Below are 17,617 nucleotides of genomic sequence, written 5' to 3' on the forward strand. Positions count from 1 at the left end.
CGTGCCGGGCCGGTGTCGCCTCATTAGAGGGAGGTTTGGGGGGGTGCTGGGGGCTGAAATCTCGCTCCAGGGTGAGACAGGGACCTGGCTGGACATAGGGGACAGGGCAGAGTTGGGCCTAGAACCCAGGAGTCCTGGGGGCCAATGCCAGCTCTCTGTGAGGCCAGGAGCTCGAGCTCTCCAGCGCAAGCCAAGGACGGCTTGGGGGGGCACAATCCCCACGTCTCGGTACCACCGTGGGGGTCACATATCAGATCACGGGCTCTTCGGCCGAGCAGGGGAAAATCTGCCAGGATCCAACGGCTGGAAGGGGAAGCCAGCCCTATTCAGCGTGGAAATAAGGCGTCAATTTGTAGCCATGAGAGTAATTGCCCTGGATTCACCAGCAGTCACGGGCTCACAGATCGTCCCTGCTCTTGGCCCTGTGCGGTCCCTGTGGGGAGCCCCCTTCAGTGTGACAGCTCCTCGGGGGGGCCACTCTCTGGCAGGGGTTAAGCCCCTCCACCTCCTGGACCCCCACCTCTCCGAGCCCTAGCATGCCTGTCTCTGCCGTGGGCCCCCTCAGGGAGTCCCCTCACTCTGGACCCCCAGGGCCCTCCACTTCCAGGGAGAATAATGTCGTGTCTCCCCCCCCCCCCCCCCCACTCCCCCATTCTCTAGCCCGGAGCGACTCTCAACTGGCATAACACAGGAGGGTTTATTGAGCGTCTGAACACAGAACAGGAAACTCTCCGGCCTCAGGCCTGGCCTCACCCAACCCAGCCCAGTCTCCCCTGTACCCAGGGGGGCTCTGCCTGCTCCCTCCCTCCAGCCCCAAGCCCCCCTGCTTCCCCACTGGGCATCTGCTATCACCAGCCCCAAGCCCCCCCCCCCCCCCCATTGTCTCCTCTCCAGGTAAACAGGGTCAGCTGGGCCCCCTCTTCTGTCCTCTGGCTGGACCTGGCTCATTGTCACCGGGGTCCTCTCCCCACAGCCTGTTGTCCTCGCATGGGCCAGAACCGGCTGCGACTCCCAAGCTGGGTCACCGGGTCCCCAGTCGCTGGGGTCTCCATTCTCCAGGCCATTGGCCGGGGTCCCAAGTTCCCTCGCTGGCCTTTTGTCCCCAGAAACTCCCTTTCCCATCCCCTCGTTAAACCAGTAACCCCCAGGGAAACTGAGTCCCACCCCCTCTGCATGCAACCCCATTGGAAAAACAAGAAAATCCCCCACTTCATCACACCAGCGCTGGTGACTTTTAAACCAGGCTGGGGTGGTTTTCCGAGCCCTCTGCCCTTGTTCCCCCAGGTGTTAAGTCAGGGCCTGGCTCAGGTCTGTGTTGTGCAGGGGGCAGCCGACGTGATTCAGGGGGCAGCAGTCGTCCAGCAGTTAGCTCTGCAGCGCGGAGGAGAGAGTGGACGCGGGTGCTGGCAGCCGTAGGAAAGCTGTTACCCGCTGTGGGCCCACGGCTAGGGGCTGATGCAGAGCTCACTTCCCTTGAGCTCCTCCCTGGCCCCCAGCTCTAAGCCCAGCGCGGGGGGGCGGGGCGCATTCTGCAGGGCTCAAGAAGGGGTTTTTGTTGGCCGGCTGGAGTCAGGGCCTTTTCTTTTTCCTTGCCCTGGGAGCATCCAGGCTTAGCCCCCCCAGGAGAGGGGATACGGCCGGGGGGGCTCCTGCCCTGAGCTCCTCCAGGGACATCCTCTTCTGGCGGCCGGCCCGCTTGTGCACTAGATCCAGCCTTGCACCGGTTGTGGGACTGGGAAGGAATTCTCCCACCAACTCCGACTGATACACCTGACCTCTCCCCCAGTCTAGCACCTGGACCCCACTCCCCTCCCAGAGCCGGGGAGAGAACCCGGGCGTCCTGGCTCCCAGCCGCTCCCTGCTCTAACCACTAGAGCCCGCTCCCCTCCCAGAGCCGGGGAGAGAACCCAGGCGTCCGGACTCTCATTTCCACGTGACCATGCTGCTTTTAGGGGGAGTTCTGCCTGCCCCCCACCCCTGGGGGCTTCTAGCTGGCTCTTTCCTGCCCCCCAGAGGAGATGTTAGCATCTGCAGGGCTGAGGGCTGGGAAGGGCCAGCCCACCTTCCTGGCTGCTCACCTGTTTATGGCCAGATGCCCTGACTCAGCCAGTGGCCAGGGATGAGGGCAGCCGCTCGCAGTTCATTTTCTGGCCTGTCTCCCTTTCCCAAATATCTGCCCACGTAGCCATCACAGGGCTTCCTGATCAGGCTCTCGCCCTCTGGCGCATAGCGGGGAGTTTCTGCAATATTCATGAGGCCCACCTGTGCCTCAGTTTCCCTGTGTACTCTGCGTGGTTATGCGGGGGAGGCAGGAGTGTTATGGCTCCTCTGGGGCACACAGCAAGACTCAGGTGTGGGGGGAGCAGGCTGGCTGGGCTGCCGTGAATGGGGTCCTTAAGGAACCCCCCATCGATGCAGCATCCCAAAGAGATGAGGGAAAAGCCCCCCTGCCCAGACAAAAGGAGGTTCCCCCACCCCTCCCAGCAGGGCGGCTGAGCATCCCCACCCGCTGGAGTGAGATGGGACCAGCAGGGGCTAAAGAGGGGCAGCTGCTCTCCCCCAGCACCGAAGGGGGCCGAGAGCGACAGAACCCACCATGGCTCTGAAAAGCCGGGGGGATCCGACGTCCTCTGGCCGCGCTCCTCCCCAGCCGAGCTGCTCGCACCTCTGGGCTTGCGCTGGGCATCTGTTTGGGGCGCAGGGCAATGGGAGCCGGGGGTGCAGACCCAGCAGGTGGAAAGGGGACCCTCCCTCCGTCCCAATGCAAAGGGACTGCACAGGGCGGGGAGGAAAAGCAGGTACCGGAGCTGGCGGGGGGTGGTGGTTCACGGGTGTAAATCAGCAGGGCCAGGCCAGAGTCACATCGGTAGGGCCTGGCCCCAGCCGGGCTCCTGCATTCCTGGGGAGGGCTGGGGAAAGTCCTGGCTGGCGGCACGTGGGAGAGACGCAGGCCGGAGCCAGGGGCCCGAGGCGGGAGCCGAGTGTAAACAGCAGGGACGGCGGGGCTGGGTGACGGTACCGGAGGGTGTTTGGATGTGGCAGGAGCCAGGTGCCAGCGGCCAGGGCTGGTAGCCCGGGGGCCTGAGCTCACAGGGGAAGAGCTGGGAGCAGAGACTGGGGCCCGGAGACGGCTGGGGGAAGGGCTCCTGCAAGGCAGCCAGCTCTGGGGAGGAGCCGTGGAAGGTGGCAAAGGGGAAGATGAACCATGCTCCTCGGGGAGCTGGTAATGGAATGGCAGCGTGTCTCCCCGGAGGGCGATAAATCGTAGCAGCGGAGGTGCTGCGGGGAGCCGGGGCCAGAACCCAGAGAGGGAGAAAGAACGGCCGCCTGGATTTATTAGGAGCTCCATTTTTCAAGAGTCTGCAGAGAGACCCCCCCTCCCCCACAGTGACCCACTAGACCCCACTTCCGTCCCAGAGCTGGGGAGAGAACCCAGGAGTCCTGGCTCCCAGCCCTCCTGCTCTAACCACTAGCCCCCACTCCCCTCCCAGAGCCTGGTAGAGAACCCGGGCGTCCTGACCCCCAGCCAGAGGGTGGCTGGAACGCCCCCAGGCTCTCCCATGCAGGGGGAGGACTCCAGTGACTCAGGCCTGCTGGTGGAGTCCCATGTCCTGCCCCAGTTTCAGTGACCTGGTGAGGGTGCCCCGGGCAGGGGTGAGGCTGTTATTGTCTGGCTCCGGCTAGGGTGACAGCTCCCACCTGCTCAACGTGGGGCACAGACTCATGCTGGGGATAAAAGGGCCCGCTGCCCTGGGAGGGGCGAGAGAACCCAGGCATCCTGGGGCCCAGCCCCACCCTGTTCTAACCACTAGGCCCCACTCCCCTCCCAGGGCCGGGGAGAGAACCCAGGAGTCCTGAATCTCACCCCCCACCCACTTCTAGCTGTGGCGTGGTGGGATTACAGAGAGAGCAAGAGAGGGGTCTTTGAGACAGAGGAAACCCTGTGATACCTGCACTGGTTCACCAACCTCCTCCTTGAGGCTGGGCACCAGGACTCCTGGGCTCTATCCCCGGCTCTGGGAGGGGAGTGGGGGCTCATGGTTAGAGCAGGGTGGGTTGGGAGCCAGGACTCCTGGGTTCTATTCCCAGATCTGGGAGAGGAGTGGGGTCTAGTGATTAGATTGGGCGGGGGACTGGGAGCTCTATCTGCAGCTATGGGAGGGGGAGTGGGGGCTGGTGGTTAGAGCTGGGAGCCAGGACTCCTGGGTTCTCTCCCCAGCTCTGGGAGGGGAGTGGGGGCTGGCGGTTAGAGCAGGGTGGGGCTGGGAGCCAGGACTCCTGGGTTCTCTCCCCAGCTCTGGGAGGGGAGTGGGGGCTGGCGGTTAGAGCAGGGTGGGGCTGGGAGCCAGGACTCCTGGGTTCTCTCCCCAGCTCTGGGAGGGGAGTGGGGGCTGGCGGTTAGAGCAGGGTGGGGCTGGGAGCCAGGACTCCTGGGTTCTCTCCCCAGCTCTGGGAGGGGAGTGGGGGCTGGCGGTTAGAGCAGGGTGGGGCTGGGAGCCAGGACTCCTGGGTTCTCTCCCCAGCTCTGGGAGGGGAGTGGGGGCTGGCGGTTAGAGCAGGGTGGGGCTGGGAGCCAGGACTCCTGGGTTCTCTCCCCAGCTCTGAGAGGGGAGCGGGGGCTGGTGGTGAGATCGGGCAGGGGTGCTGGGAGCCAGGACTCCTGTCTTATGTTCTTCGTCTCTTGCCCCATCTTTGCGTCTCTCTTTCTTTCCTTCCCTGCCCCTCAGGAGCTCTCTGGGGCCGGTCCCTACCCCTGTGTCACATCGGGAGTTGGGGCGGGGGGGGGGTCACAATTCAGCCCCCTAGGAAGAGCAGGGAGCAACGAATAGCACAGAGAATGTCTCCACCACTCTTTCCTTCCATCCCTCGCTCACGTTTTCCATCCCAGCTGCCCCCCACCTGCCCCGGCCGGCCTGGCCGGATTCCCCAAGCCTGCGCCACCCGCCCAGCTCCCCTTTTTCCAGTGGGATGCGCCTGGCATCCATCCCATCCCAGCCGTGCACCCCGCCCGCTCCGGGCCCCATCCGCGCCACACAAGCTAATTACCCCCTGGCCGTTCGGCGTCGCTGGCAAACAGCTGGCTGGGTGCCCACGGTGGATCTGCCCTGTGGGTGGCACCCACCGAGGGGCAGGTCCCCAGCGTGGGTATTTAGGGGGCGATTAGAGGCAGCTCTCGGGCTTGGCGGTGAAGGACAGACGGACACAGGACGGGCGACAGGAGCACCCGACATTTCTCACCATGGCCAGGGCTCTGGCATTAATTCTGCTGCAGGGGCTGGTAGCTCCAGGTAAAGGAGCCCCGGGGGGCAGGGGCGGAACCGACCAGGAGGGCCAGGCTGGCTGGGGTGGGGGGAAATCAGGACGCCTGGGTTCGGTTCCCAGCTGCTCTCGGAAGAGTGACCGAGCCTTGGAGTCCCCGTCTGTGAAATGGGGCAAAGGATCCTGCCGTTGGTTGCGTTGGAAGATCTCCTGGGGAGGGCCTGTCTCTCGTGGTGTGTCCGTACAGCGCCCAGCGTGGTCCCCATCTCTGTCCGGGGTCTGTGCAGCGATCGGGGCCCCGGTCTCTGTCCAGGGTCCGTGCAGCTGTGGGGGCCCCGGTCTCTGTCTAGGGTCCTTGCAGCCATGGGGGCCCCGGTCTCTGTCCAGGATCCATGCAGCCATGGGGGCCCCGGTCTCTGTCTAGGGTCCTTGCAGCCGTGGGGGCCCCGGTCTCTGTCCAGGGTCCTTGCAGCGATGGGGGGCCCGGTCTCTGTCCAGGGTCTGTGCAGCCATGGGGGCCCTGATCTCTGTCCAGGATCCGTACAGCGATCGGGGCCCCAGTCTCTGTCCAGGGTCCTTGCAGCCGTGGGGGCCCTGGTCTCTGTCCAGGGTCCCTGCAGCCATGGGGGCCCAGGTCTCTGTCCAGGGTCCATGCAGCCATGGGGGCCCTGGTCTCTGTCCAGGGTCTGTGCAGCCATGGGGGCCCCCGGTCTCTGTGCAGGGTCCGTGCAGCGATGGGGGCCCCGGTCTCTGTCCAGGATCCGTGCAGCCATGGGGGCCCTGATCTCTGTCCAGGATCCGTGCAGCGATGGGGGCCCGGTCTCTGTCCAGGATCCGTGCAGCTCCTGACGCGACGAGACCTCAATGGCACTCAGGTGTCCATTCAGCACCCTGGTCACAGGCGGGGTCTGTGCAGCATAGTGGTGGTGGGGGGTCCCCAAACTTTTGATATGGTTGCGGGAGGTGAGGAGGAGGAATGAGAAATCCTCCCCTAGCATTGACAGGTCCGTGGGCCTGTAAGGGACAATCCTGACCCGGGGGGGGGGGGCGGGGTTGGGCTGCAGGGGAAGGACCCCAGCCCAAGCTGAGGGCTTGTTAGCCTCCCCCACACAGCTGTGTGGTTAGCTACTCCCTCACCTCAGCCGGGTTTCCAAGCTCTTGGAGTGGGGGCTTTAGGGGCGTCAACGGGAGCTGAGGTGGGGGTGGGGGGGGACAAGAAAGCCCAGCTCCAGGTGATCCCAAAATACCTGGGAAACACTCATGGCAAAAATCCTCTCGGAATTGGGGCTGTGCAGATCGGCTCACCCATTATGCAGGTGGGGAAACCGAGGCACGGGGCAGCATCCCTGAAAGGCCAGGGGAGGCACCAACCATGACTGGGAGCCATAGATAGAACCCAGGAGTCCTGGCTTCTGCCCCGCAACCACTAGACCCCACTCCCCTCCCACGCTGGGGATAGAACTTACCCCATACCCCCCCCCCCCCGCCCTCCCCAGCCAGCCGGCCCCACGCCCTGGGACCGGATCAGGGTCAGCGCCCCCTAGTGGGGAAAGGCCCCGTGCCCCATTCCCTGAGCAGCCCAGCTCGGAGGCTTCGGGGTGGCCCCACCCCAGGAACAGGCTGTCCCGGATCCCAGATAAACACCCCAGCGTCGCCTCTCACCCCCTCCGGGGGGTGAAACTGGTACAATTTTCCCAGAGCGGAGGACAGACCTACCCCATTCCTCGCCCCTGTCCCGGACTCCTGGCTTCTCTCCCCGGCTCTGGGCGGGGAGTGGGGTCTAGTGCTTAGAGACGGGGGGGCTGGGAGCCCGGACTCCTGGGTTCCTGGCTCTGAGGTCCTGTCTATCTCCCCCTAGCCGCCTGCCTGAAGTGCAAATCCTGCCACGGGGAGTTTGGCTGCTCGGTGGAGACAGAAGTGACGTGCCGCGAGGGGGAATCCAGCTGCCGGACAGCTGTGCGCAGCGCCGCCGTGTGTGAGTCCGGGGGGGCTGGGCGGCCTTCCCCGGGCTGGGGCGGGGGGTAAAGTTACGGCACTGTATCACAGCCTGTAAAGCCTGAGGGGAGTGGGGGGCACTGGGGCCAGGGAGCATGCACGGTGGGGGGCACTGGGGGAATACAGGGTGGGGGCAGGGGACATGCAGCGTGGGGGGCATTGGGGGCATACAGGGTGGGGGCAGGGAGCATGCACGGTGGGGGGCACTGGGGGAATACAGGGTGGGGGCAGGGGACATGCAGCGTGGGGGGCATTGGGGGCATACAGGGTGGGGGCAGGGAGCATGCACGGTGGGGGGCACTGGGGGAATACAGGGTGGGGGCAGGGGACATGCAGCGTGGGGGGCATTGGGGGCATACAGGGTGGGGGCAGGGACATGCAAAGGGATGTGGGGGGCATATAGACCCAGCTAAAATCTGGGGGGGGTCCATGGTCTCGAGGAGGGGGGTAACTGCCCTCCTTGCCCTATAGGAACCGTGTCTCCTGGGGGGGGGAGGTTTCGGGCGCGGGGTGCCCCACTGGGGAGGAGCCAGGCGGGTTTTTGGGGTATCCTGGCGGGGGAGGGGGGGAGAGGGGCTGCTCTGGAGTGGGGGGTGCTGTGAAGGGGCCCAGGCAGGTTCTCACCCGTGCCCCCCCCCCCCCCCCGCAGCCTTCCTGCGCTTCCAGGCCGTGTCCAAGGGCTGCGCTCGCCGCCCGCGGCCGGACGAGGCACTGGAGCTGAGCTCGCATCTCCTGGCGCTGGCTTACCGCGCCCGGCACTGCCAGGGGGACCGCTGCAACGCCGCCAGCCTGGGTGAGCCCCCCTTGTGCCCCCCCGGGCCCTGCCCCCCCAGCTCCCTGCCCCGCGGACCCCCTGCCCTCCCCCCGCGCCCGGCACTGCCAGGGGGGCCGCTGCAACGCCGCCAGCCTGGGTGAGCCCCCCTTGTGCCCCCCCGGGACCTGCCCCCCCCAGCTCCCTGCCCCGCGGACCCCCCTACCCCCCCCGCGCCCGGCACTGCCAGGGGGACCGCTGCAACGCCGCCAGCCTGGGTGAGCCCCCCTTGTGCCCCCCCGGGCCCTGCCCCCCCAGCTCCCTGCCTCGCGGACCCCCTGCCCTCCCCCCGCGCCCGGCACTGCCAGGGGGGCCGCTGCAACGCCGCCAGCCTGGGTGAGCCCCCCTTGTGCCCCCCCGGGACCTGCCCCCCCCAGCTCCCTGCCCCGCGGACCCCCCTACCCCCCCCCGCGCCCGGCACTGCCAGGGGGACCGCTGCAACGCCGCCAGCCTGGGTGAGCCCCCCTTGTGCCCCCCCGGGCCCTGCCCCCCCAGCTCCCTGCCCCGCGGGCCCCCCTGCCCCCCCCGCGCCCGGCACTGCCAGGGGGACCGCTGCAACGCCGCCAGCCTGGGTGAGCCCCCCTTGTGCCCCCCCAGCTCCCTGCCCCGCGGGCCCCCCTGCCCCCCCCCGCGCCCGGCACTGCCAGGGGGACCGCTGCAACGCCGCCAGCCTGGGTGAGCCCCCCTTGTGCCCCCCCGGGCCCTGCCCCCCCAGCTCCCTGCCTCGCGGACCCCCTGCCCTCCCCCCGCGCCCGGCACTGCCAGGGGGGCCGCTGCAACGCCGCCAGCCTGGGTGAGCCCCCCTTGTGCCCCCCCGGGCCCTGCCCCCCCAGCTCCCTGCCCCGCGGACCCCCCTACCCCTCCCCGCGCCCGGCACTGCCAGGGGGACCGCTGCAACGCCGCCAGCCTGGGTGAGCCCCCCTTGTGCCCCCCCGGGCCCTGCCCCCCCAGCTCCCTGCCCCGCGGACCCCCTGCCCTCCCCCCGCGCCCGGCACTGCCAGGGGGACCGCTGCAACGCCGCCAGCCTGGGTGAGCCCCCCTTGTGCCCCCGCGGGCCCTGCCCCCCCAGCTCCCTGCCCCGCGGACCCCCTGCCCTCCCCCCGCGCCCGGCACTGCCAGGGGGGCCGCTGCAACGCCGCCAGCCTGGGTGAGCCCCCCTTGTGCCCCCCCGGGCCCTGCCCCCCCAGCTCCCTGCCCCGCGGACCCCCTGCCCTCCCCCCGCGCCCGGCACTGCCAGGGGGACCGCTGCAACGCCGCCAGCCTGGGTGAGCCCCCCTTGTGCCCCCCCGGGACCTGCCCCCCCCAGCTCCCTGCCCCGCGGACCCCCCTACCCCCCCCCCGCGCCCGGCACTGCCAGGGGGACCGCTGCAACGCCGCCAGCCTGGGTGAGCCCCCCTTGTGCCCCCCCGGGCCCTGCCCCCCCAGCTCCCTGCCCCGCGGACCCCCTGCCCTCCCCCCGCGCCCGGCACTGCCAGGGGGGCCGCTGCAACGCCGCCAGCCTGGGTGAGCCCCCCTTGTGCCCCCCCGGGACCTGCCCCCCCCAGCTCCCTGCCCCGCGGACCCCCCTACCCCCCCCCGCGCCCGGCACTGCCAGGGGGACCGCTGCAACGCCGCCAGCCTGGGTGAGCCCCCCTTGTGCCCCCCCGGGCCCTGCCCCCCCAGCTCCCTGCCCCGCGGACCCGCTGCCCTCCCCCCGCGCCCGGCACTGCCAGGGGGACCGCTGCAACGCCGCCAGCCTGGGTGAGCCCCCCTTGTGCCCCCCCGGGCCCTGCCCCCCCAGCTCCCTGCCCCGCGGACCCCCTGCCCTCCCCCCGCGCCCGGCACTGCCAGGGGGACCGCTGCAACGCCGCCAGCCTGGGTGAGCCCCCCTTGTGTCCCCCCGGGCCCTGCCCCCCCAGCTCCCTGCCCCGCGGACCCCCCTGCCCCCCCCCCGCGCCCGGCACTGCCAGGGGGACCGCTGCAACGCCGCCAGCCTGGGTGAGCCCCCCTTGTGCCCCCCCGGGACCTGCCCCCCCAGCTCCCTGCCCCGCGGACCCCCCTCCCCCCCCCCGCGCCCGGCACTGCCAGGGGGACCGCTGCAACGCCGCCAGCCTGGGTGAGCCCCCCTTGTGCCCCCCCGGGACCTGCCCCCCCCAGCTCCCTGCCCCGCGGACCCCCCTACCCCCCCCCGCGCCCGGCACTGCCAGGGGGGCCGCTGCAACGCCGCCAGCCTGGGTGAGCCCCCCTTGTGCCCCCCCAGCTCCCTGCCCCGCGGGCCCCCCTGCCCCCCCGCGCCCGGCACTGCCAGGGGGACCGCTGCAACGCCGCCAGCCTGGGTGAGCCCCCCTTGTGTCCCCCCGGGCCCTGCCCCCCCAGCTCCCTGCCCCGCGGACTCCCCTGCCCCCCCCCTCCCGCGCCCGGCACTGCCAGGGGGACCGCTGCAACGCCGCCAGCCTGGGTGAGCCCCTCTTGTGTCCCCCCGGGCCCTGCCCCCCCAGCTCCCTGCCCCGCGGACCCCCCTCCCCCCCCCCGCGCCCGGCACTGCCAGGGGGACCGCTGCAACGCCGCCAGCCTGGGTGAGCCCCCCTTGTGCCCCCCCGGGACCTGCCCCCCCACAGCTCCCTGCCCCGCGGACCCCCCTCCCCCCCCCCCCGCGCCCGGCACTGCCAGGGGGACCGCTGCAACGCCGCCAGCCTGGGTGAGCCTCCCTTGTGCCCCCCCGGGCCCTGCACCCACAGTGCCCCCAGCACCCTGACCCGCGGGACCCCCTGCCCCCCCCATGCCTAGTACTGCCAGGGGGGTGGCTACAACGCCCCAAGCCTCGGTGAGGCCCCTTGCACCCCACCCCATGCACCCCCAGTGTCCCACCGGACCCTGCCCCCCAGTGCCTGGCACTGCCTGGGGGACGACTGCAATGCCCCAAGTGTCAGTGAGCGACCCCGCCCCCCTGGGGCCCCCCGCACCTCCCCAGTGCCCTGCCTGCCCCCCGCGGTTCCACCCCCAAACTCCCCCACCCCCTGCACTCCCACCCATCCCCCACACCCCTGATCCCCCCACACCACCCGTGCTCCCCTTGCACCCAACTCTTCTCCCCTGTCCCTGTCCCCACCCCTGCAGCCCCACCACCTGCCCCCCAGCACCTGGCTCTGCCAGGGTCGGCTGCAGTGTCCCGAGCTTTGCGGGTGAGTCCCCCAGTGCTCCCACCCTGCCCCTAAATCTCCTGTGTCCCCCACCCTGCACCCCCCTCATCCTTCCTGCCTGCAGCTCTACCCCCAGCACCTGCTACCCTGCACCCCCACCCTGCACCCCCGTGTCCCCCGACCTGCGACCCCACCCTCTGCAGCCCCCGTGCCCCTCCTGCCTGCAGCCCTGCACCCCTCGCCCCCCTGATCCCCCAGTGTCCCCAGCTGCCCTACTTTCAGTCCACCTGCAGCGTGCCTCCCCAGTGCCCCCCATCATTCCCACAGTCCCCTGCCCCCACCCCGCCTGCAGCCCTGCCCCTGAGTGCCCCCACCCGCATCCCCAGTGCCCCACCCCACCCTGCCCCCACCCAGCACATCCCCCTGCCAGTCCTACTGCCCCTCCGAATCCCCTGTGCCCCTCCCCTCCCACCCTGACCCCATAGGTGAGAGTTGCCCCTGCCCCCACTGACCCCTCCCGTCTCTCCCTGCAGCCCCAGAGCCAGCCACCCCCAACCAACTGAGCTGCCATGCCTGCACCTCCCAGGGCGCCTGGTGCCCCCCCTCCGCCCGCACCCAGCTGGGGTGCACCGGGGCACAGGACCAGTGCCTGGACCTGGACATCACCGGCACCCTGGGTAAGGAGGGCAAAGGGGGAGCGGGAGGGAGGGAGGGACGGCTGGCTGGGGGGATGAGAGATGGGGAATGATGGGGAGGGGAGAACAGGAGGAGGTGGGGGTGTAGCTGGGGGAGGGGAGAACAGAACTGGAGGTGCTGGGGGGGGGAAGCAGGGGGGAGGGGAGAAGCGGAGGCCCTGCATGGGGGGAGGAAGGTAGTGGGGGGAGGGGAAGCTGGGGGAGGGGAGGAAGGTAGTGGGGGGAGGGGGAGCTGGGGGGGAGAAGCTGAGGCCCTAGGGATGAGGGGGAGAAAGGCAGTGGGGGGAGGGGGAGTTGCAGGAGGGGAGAAGCAGAGGCCCTGGGGGTGAGGGGGAGGGAGAGCTGGGGGAGGGGAGAAGCGGAGGCTCTGGCCGGGGCAGGGGAGGAAGGTAGAGGGGGAGGGGAGAACCGGAGTGCTGGGGGTGGGGGTTGAACATCCCTGATGCCGCCCCCCCACCCAGGTGAGTTCACCAACATGAAGCTGAAGGGCTGCGCCAGCCTCCCACGCTGCCAGGACGGGCTGGGCTTCTATGCCGGCACCCGTGCCATCCATGCCCGCTGCTGCGACACACCCCTCTGCAACCACCTGGACACAGGTACCCGCCGGGGGAGATGGGCCCAGGGGGCTGAGCCCGGGGCGGGGAGGAGGCGGGATACCAGGGTAGATGGGCCCAGGGGGCTGAGCCCAGGAGGGGAGGTGGCGGGATACCAGGGGAGATGGGCCCAGGGGGCTGAGCCCGGGGCGGGGAGGAGGCGGGATACCAGGGTAGATGGGCCCAGGGGGCTGAGCCCGGGGCGGGGAGGAGGCGGGATACCAGGGTAGATGGGCCCAGGGGGCTGAGCCGGGGGCGGGGTGGAGGCGGGGTACCAGGGGGCTGATCGGCGGGGGGAGGAGGTGGGATACCAGGGTAGATGGGCCCAGAGGGCTGATCGGGGGGGGGGGAGGAGGTGGGATACCAGGGTAGATGGGTCCAGGGGGCTGATCGGGGGGGGGAGGAGGCGGGATACCAGGGTAGATGGGCCCAGGGGGCTGATCGGCGGGGGGGTGGAGGCGGGATACCAGGGTAGATGGGCCCAGGGGGCTGAGCCCGGGAGGGGAGGAGGCGGGATACCAGGGTAGATGGGCCCAGGGGGCTGAGCCCGGGAGGGGAGGAGGCGGGATACCAGGGTAGATGGGCCCAGGGGGCTGATCAGGGGGGAGGGGTTGGGGGTTTCAGGCCCAGAAGCTCATGAATTCCCTCCCCCCCCGCCCCAGATTTCCTCATAGAGGGTGAGCCGCACAACGGGCTGCAGTGCTTCAGCTGCGTGGACGAGGACGGTGTCGGCTGCACCAGCAACTCGAGCTCCACGGTGCCCTGCATGGGGCCCCACAACATGTGTCTGGAGGGGATCGGCCGCAGCCGCACCGGTGAGCGGGACACGGGGCCTGACTCCTCCAGGGGAGCTGGCTCCCACCTGGCCCCGGGGCGGGGACTGGGACACGGGACCTGACTCCTCCAGGGGGGTTGGCTCCCACCCGGCCCCGGGGCGGGGACTGCCTGGCTCAGGGGGGCCGGGACTGGGACACGGGGCCTGACTCCTCCCGGGGGGGCCGGCTCCCATCTGGCCCCGGGGCGGGGACTGGCTGGCTCAGGGGGGCCGGGACTGGGACACGGGGCCTGACTCCTCCCGGGGGGGCCGGCTCCCATCTGGCCCCGGGGCGGGGACTGGCTGGCTCAGGGGGGCCGGGACTGGGACACGGGGCCTGACTCCTCCCGGGGGGGCCGGCTCCCATCCGGCCCCGGGGCGGGGGGCTGGCTGGCTCTGGGGAATCCTGACCCTTTGCCCTCCTGCCTGCAGGTGGCGCCGACTCAGGCCTGGTGACCTTTAAGGGCTGCGCCACCCCGGCCATGTGCCAGAGCTCGCTGCTGGCCCTGGTGCAGGAGCTGGACGAGGCCGAGGTCTATTGCTGCACCGGGAGCCTCTGCAACACCCGCATCATGGACGGGCGGGTGGCCGAGGGGCGGCCCAGCCACCCCAGCCCCGCCGGCCCCGTGACGCGCTTCCCCCCCGCCCCCACCCCCGAGCCAGACTGCATCCTGGAGGAAGACGAGGAGGAGGAGGACGTGGTCCCCGTTGCTGGGGGCCACCCTCCGTTGGCAGGGAGCCACGGCGACCGGGAGGCGGAGACCACCAAGAGTTCCGAAGGGCGGGGCTTGGAGGAGGGAGGGGCCTTTGCCACCGGGGACCACGCTGTGGTGCCGACAGGCGGACCGGGTGTCACCCCGCACCCCGGCCACGTGGCGACAGGCAGCCACGGGACCGCGTCTGCCGAAGACCGGGACACCGCCTTCAGCGCGGGAGGGGTCTTTTCCGAGAGCAACGCCCCGCGGCCGACGGGCGTCCCTCCCCCCGATCCCGTGGCTACAGGCGTCCCCGCTGCCGTCGTCCTGGAGGGGAGCAGCCGCTCGGAGCCCGGCGTCACCGAGACACCGGAGAACACCCGGGAGATTCCAGCGGGCGCCAGCCTGGCCCACGCAGAGGAGGAGGAAGAGGAGTGCGAGGAAGAAACCAATTACTCTGCCCGGGACCACATTACCGGTGAGGCCTCGGCCTCCGCCAGCAGCACCGAGTCCCCGTGGCTGGACCACGGTGACGGCCCTACCGAGGCATCATCCCTCATCAGAGCCACCACAGGTCTCGGTGCCAGGGTCTTCGTTGCCGAAAGAGATGGCCACAGCTCTGCCGATTCACCGTCCGGTGCCGGCAGCACCACGGTGAGCCCCGGCGACGGGGTCGTTGCCGAAGGAGCTGGCCACGGCGCCACCAGTTCACCATCTCTCTTTGCCGCAGACAGCTCCGGCACCGAAAGTCGCACCGGGTCAGCCAGAGAGAGCTTCGTGGCCGAGGGCAGCACCACCTGGGCCCCTGACAGCTCAGCCGCGGCCTCTGGTGAGGCCCGCAGCACCGACGGCCCGACTCCCGGCTCCCCCGGCAACCGGATCGACGCCGTAGCCCGCATCCCCTATCTCGCCACCAGGCAGAATGAGAGCGTCTTCTCTGAGGACAAGGAGGGAGGTTCCAGCCAGCCCAGCGCCCCTGCAACCAGCCCCACCAGCACCGTCCTGGCTCCCGGAGGAGCCAGCGCCGGGTCCCACCGGGGGAAGAACAAGACCCTCTGCACCAAGCGCCCGGGAGTGGCTCTGGTCGACCACGGCCTGTCCTCCCACGACATGCCGGCGCAGGCCGGGCACGCCGCCCCTCCCAGCGCCCCAGCGACGGTCAGCAAGCCGGAGGGCTCGTTGGAGCGCACCGAGGGCGACCGGGACAGGCCAACCATCTCCTTCCCCATCACCGTGGAAACGCCCAACAACTCCCCGCGCGGTCCCCTGGGCAACGCCAGCGCCCCGGGGCTGGACCCGGTGGAGGGGCTTGTGAAGAACAGCAGCGGTGGGCTGTACACCAACACCCCGGGGAAGCCGCGCCCGCCCTACCCCAGCGGAGCCTCTGGCCTCGGCAGCAACCTTGGCCTCGTCAGCCTCACGCTCCTGCTCGCGGTACTGCTGCACTGAGCCCTGCGGGGAACCCAGGAGTCCGGGCTCCCAGCCCCCCTGCTCTAACCCACTAGACCCTGCCACTCCCTGCCCAGAACCAGGGAGAGAACCCTGGCGTCCTGGCGTCAGTTCCACCCATGTGCCACCATAGCATCCAGAGCCTGCAGGCGAGCGGAAGGAAAGCCCTGGCCCGTACCGGAGCAGGCCCCCTGAGTCCTTTTGCGCTTGCCTGAGGGTGCGTCTGTGAAAGTGACACTACTGCCCCCTGCTGGCTGGAATCGAAAGTGCTCCCCCCTATGTGTCATAGACCCCATATTGCTAGTGGCAGAGGGAGATTTCCCTCCTAGAACAGGGGGCTGGGAGCGCCGTGGTGGCTGCTGCTCCGAGGGGCCCTACCCACTCTATAGGTAGATATGTACAGATTGTCCCCAGCTCTAGACAGCCCTGTGATAGCTCCATTAACCCTTGAGATGCTGGAGGGTTTTTTTTTTAATGCCTGTTAAAGGCCTGGATTGGAAGAGGGGGTGCTACACAACACAACACAGCACTGCCAGACCGCACATCCATAGGGCCACAGGGGCAGACAACATACAAACGTACACCCCCCCACACCCGTACACACACACACTATCCAAACACATGCACCTGGCGGACACACAAACACAAGTACACACAAGGTAGGCAGCGTGTCCAGACACACACACACACACGAGTTTATTTTGCTATCTGTGAAGTCTCCTAGGGCTTAAATATTTATTCAAGAGGAACTTTACCCTATCAGACAACAGCCCCTGGGGATGGAGGGAGGGGGTCTCTCCCGTTTGCCCCCTTCCCCTTAGTGCCCCATGTTGCAGGGGAAAGGGGGTGGCGTGGTCTCACCCCTCAGCTGGTTGGCTGCCGATGGGGCCAGTTACTGCCCTGGGGGGGGGGTGGATTACCCACCACCCCCTCTTCCCCAGCATCGCCCCAGCCAGTTCAATGATCCCCCCTCCGAGTTGATGCTTAATTTATTGCTGTGTCCTTTGGCAGGGGGACAGGACCGGAGCCCGGCGCGGTCTGGCTCGGCTCCCCTCTGCTTTGCCCCCGCGGCGCCCCCTGCCTGCAGGGCGCCCAATAAAGACCTTTCCTTCCTACGCGTCCGCTGCCTTCGACTGACAGAGCCTGGGATGGGGCGAGGGAGGGTCCGTCCCTACCACCCCCCTCCTCGGAGACATTCCCCCCCATCCCCCCTTTCCTCCGCCCTGCGGTCCCCCTTGGGCCCCCCCCAGCTCCACTGATGCTAGCGAGGGGTCCCCGGCCCTGGGCCGAGCCCCCTGCGCTTTCAGACTCTGCCCCTAGTAGGGGCCATGGCAGCTCAGTGACTAGATTAGTGGCCCTGGCTGAGTTTTGGGGGTTGGGTGGTTTGGGGGTTCCCATGAGACCCTGGATGGACACACCCACACCCAGGCTGGCTGGTTGCTTCAGCCCTCTCCTCGCCTCTTTTGGCAAGAGTCGGCCCCCACAAGCGGCCTTGTGGGAGGGATGGCTGAAGGGTTCCTGGAAAGGCAGAAGTGGGGGCTGATGAGGGAACCCAGGAGTCCTGGCCCCCAGCCAATCCCCGCTTTGACTCACTAGACCCCACTCCCCTCCCAGAGCTGGGGAGAGAGCCCAGGAGTCCTGCCCCCCCAGCCCCCACACACCCTCACTGGATCCCTATAGCTGGGCACATGGAGCCGGGATGTGAGTCGTCGGGGCTGGGCCGGGGCCAGGAGGGTTCCGGGGAGAGGCCGGGAGAAACCACCCCCACCCCAGCCTGCCATGGGGCACGGCCATGGCTCGTCACCTGTGCCCCTCCGTGCACCCCACCAGGCAGGGCCTGACCCTGCCGGCTGGCAGGCTGCAGGGCGGGGGGAGCTGGGGGCACGCTATGGGGGGCTGCTCAGGGGATGGGAGAGGGCCATAGCAACTGTCTGAGACTGTGGGGGGGCAGCAGGCACAGAGCCTGTGGGGAGAGGGCTCCTGGGGGGCTGGCACTGCTAGGCAGAGACTCAGTGGGGCAGGGATATTAGGGGGCACAGGAGGGAAGATGCTGGGGGACAGTGGAAGGAGCCCCCGTGGAAGCCAAAAAAGGACCCTGACCCTGTCCCTGGGACACCACCTGGATGGGGGGGGGCTGGGTTCCCAGGGTGGGGCAGCACGTGTGCAACGCCACAGTGGGGGGTGAGC

The 17,617-nt window shown here is 69.3% G+C and overlaps 1 protein-coding gene across 1 annotated transcript; it reads left to right on the forward strand.

The window, feature by feature from the left end:
* Positions 1-5,025: 5,025 nt before the first annotated feature.
* LOC142068324 (uncharacterized) lies at positions 5,026-16,545 on the forward strand. Its single transcript, XM_075122853.1, has 7 exons — positions 5,026-5,288; positions 7,118-7,234; positions 7,904-8,047; positions 11,718-11,861; positions 12,341-12,475; positions 13,135-13,287; positions 13,719-16,545. The coding sequence occupies exons 1-7, from the start codon at positions 5,240-5,242 to the stop codon at positions 15,428-15,430; spliced, it is 2,454 nt and encodes an 817-aa protein (XP_074978954.1). The 5' UTR covers positions 5,026-5,239; the 3' UTR covers positions 15,431-16,545.
* The last annotated feature ends 1,072 nt before the right edge of the window (positions 16,546-17,617 follow it).

The sequence above is a fragment of the Caretta caretta genome, chromosome 24, assembly GCF_965140235.1.
Source record: "Caretta caretta isolate rCarCar2 chromosome 24, rCarCar1.hap1, whole genome shotgun sequence".
In the NCBI taxonomy this organism is placed as follows: Eukaryota; Metazoa; Chordata; order Testudines; family Cheloniidae; genus Caretta; species Caretta caretta.

Coding starts and splice junctions, on each gene's coding strand:
- LOC142068324 (XM_075122853.1), top strand. CDS start 5,240: ATGGCCAGGGCTCTGGCATTAATTCTGCTGCAGGGGCTGGTAGCTCCA. Junction 7,235..7,903: donor TGTGCGCAGCGCCGCCGTGT/GTGAGTCCGGGG, acceptor CCCCCCCCGCAG/CCTTCCTGCGCTTCCAGGCC. Junction 12,476..13,134: donor CTGCAACCACCTGGACACAG/GTACCCGCCGGG, acceptor CCCCCGCCCCAG/ATTTCCTCATAGAGGGTGAG.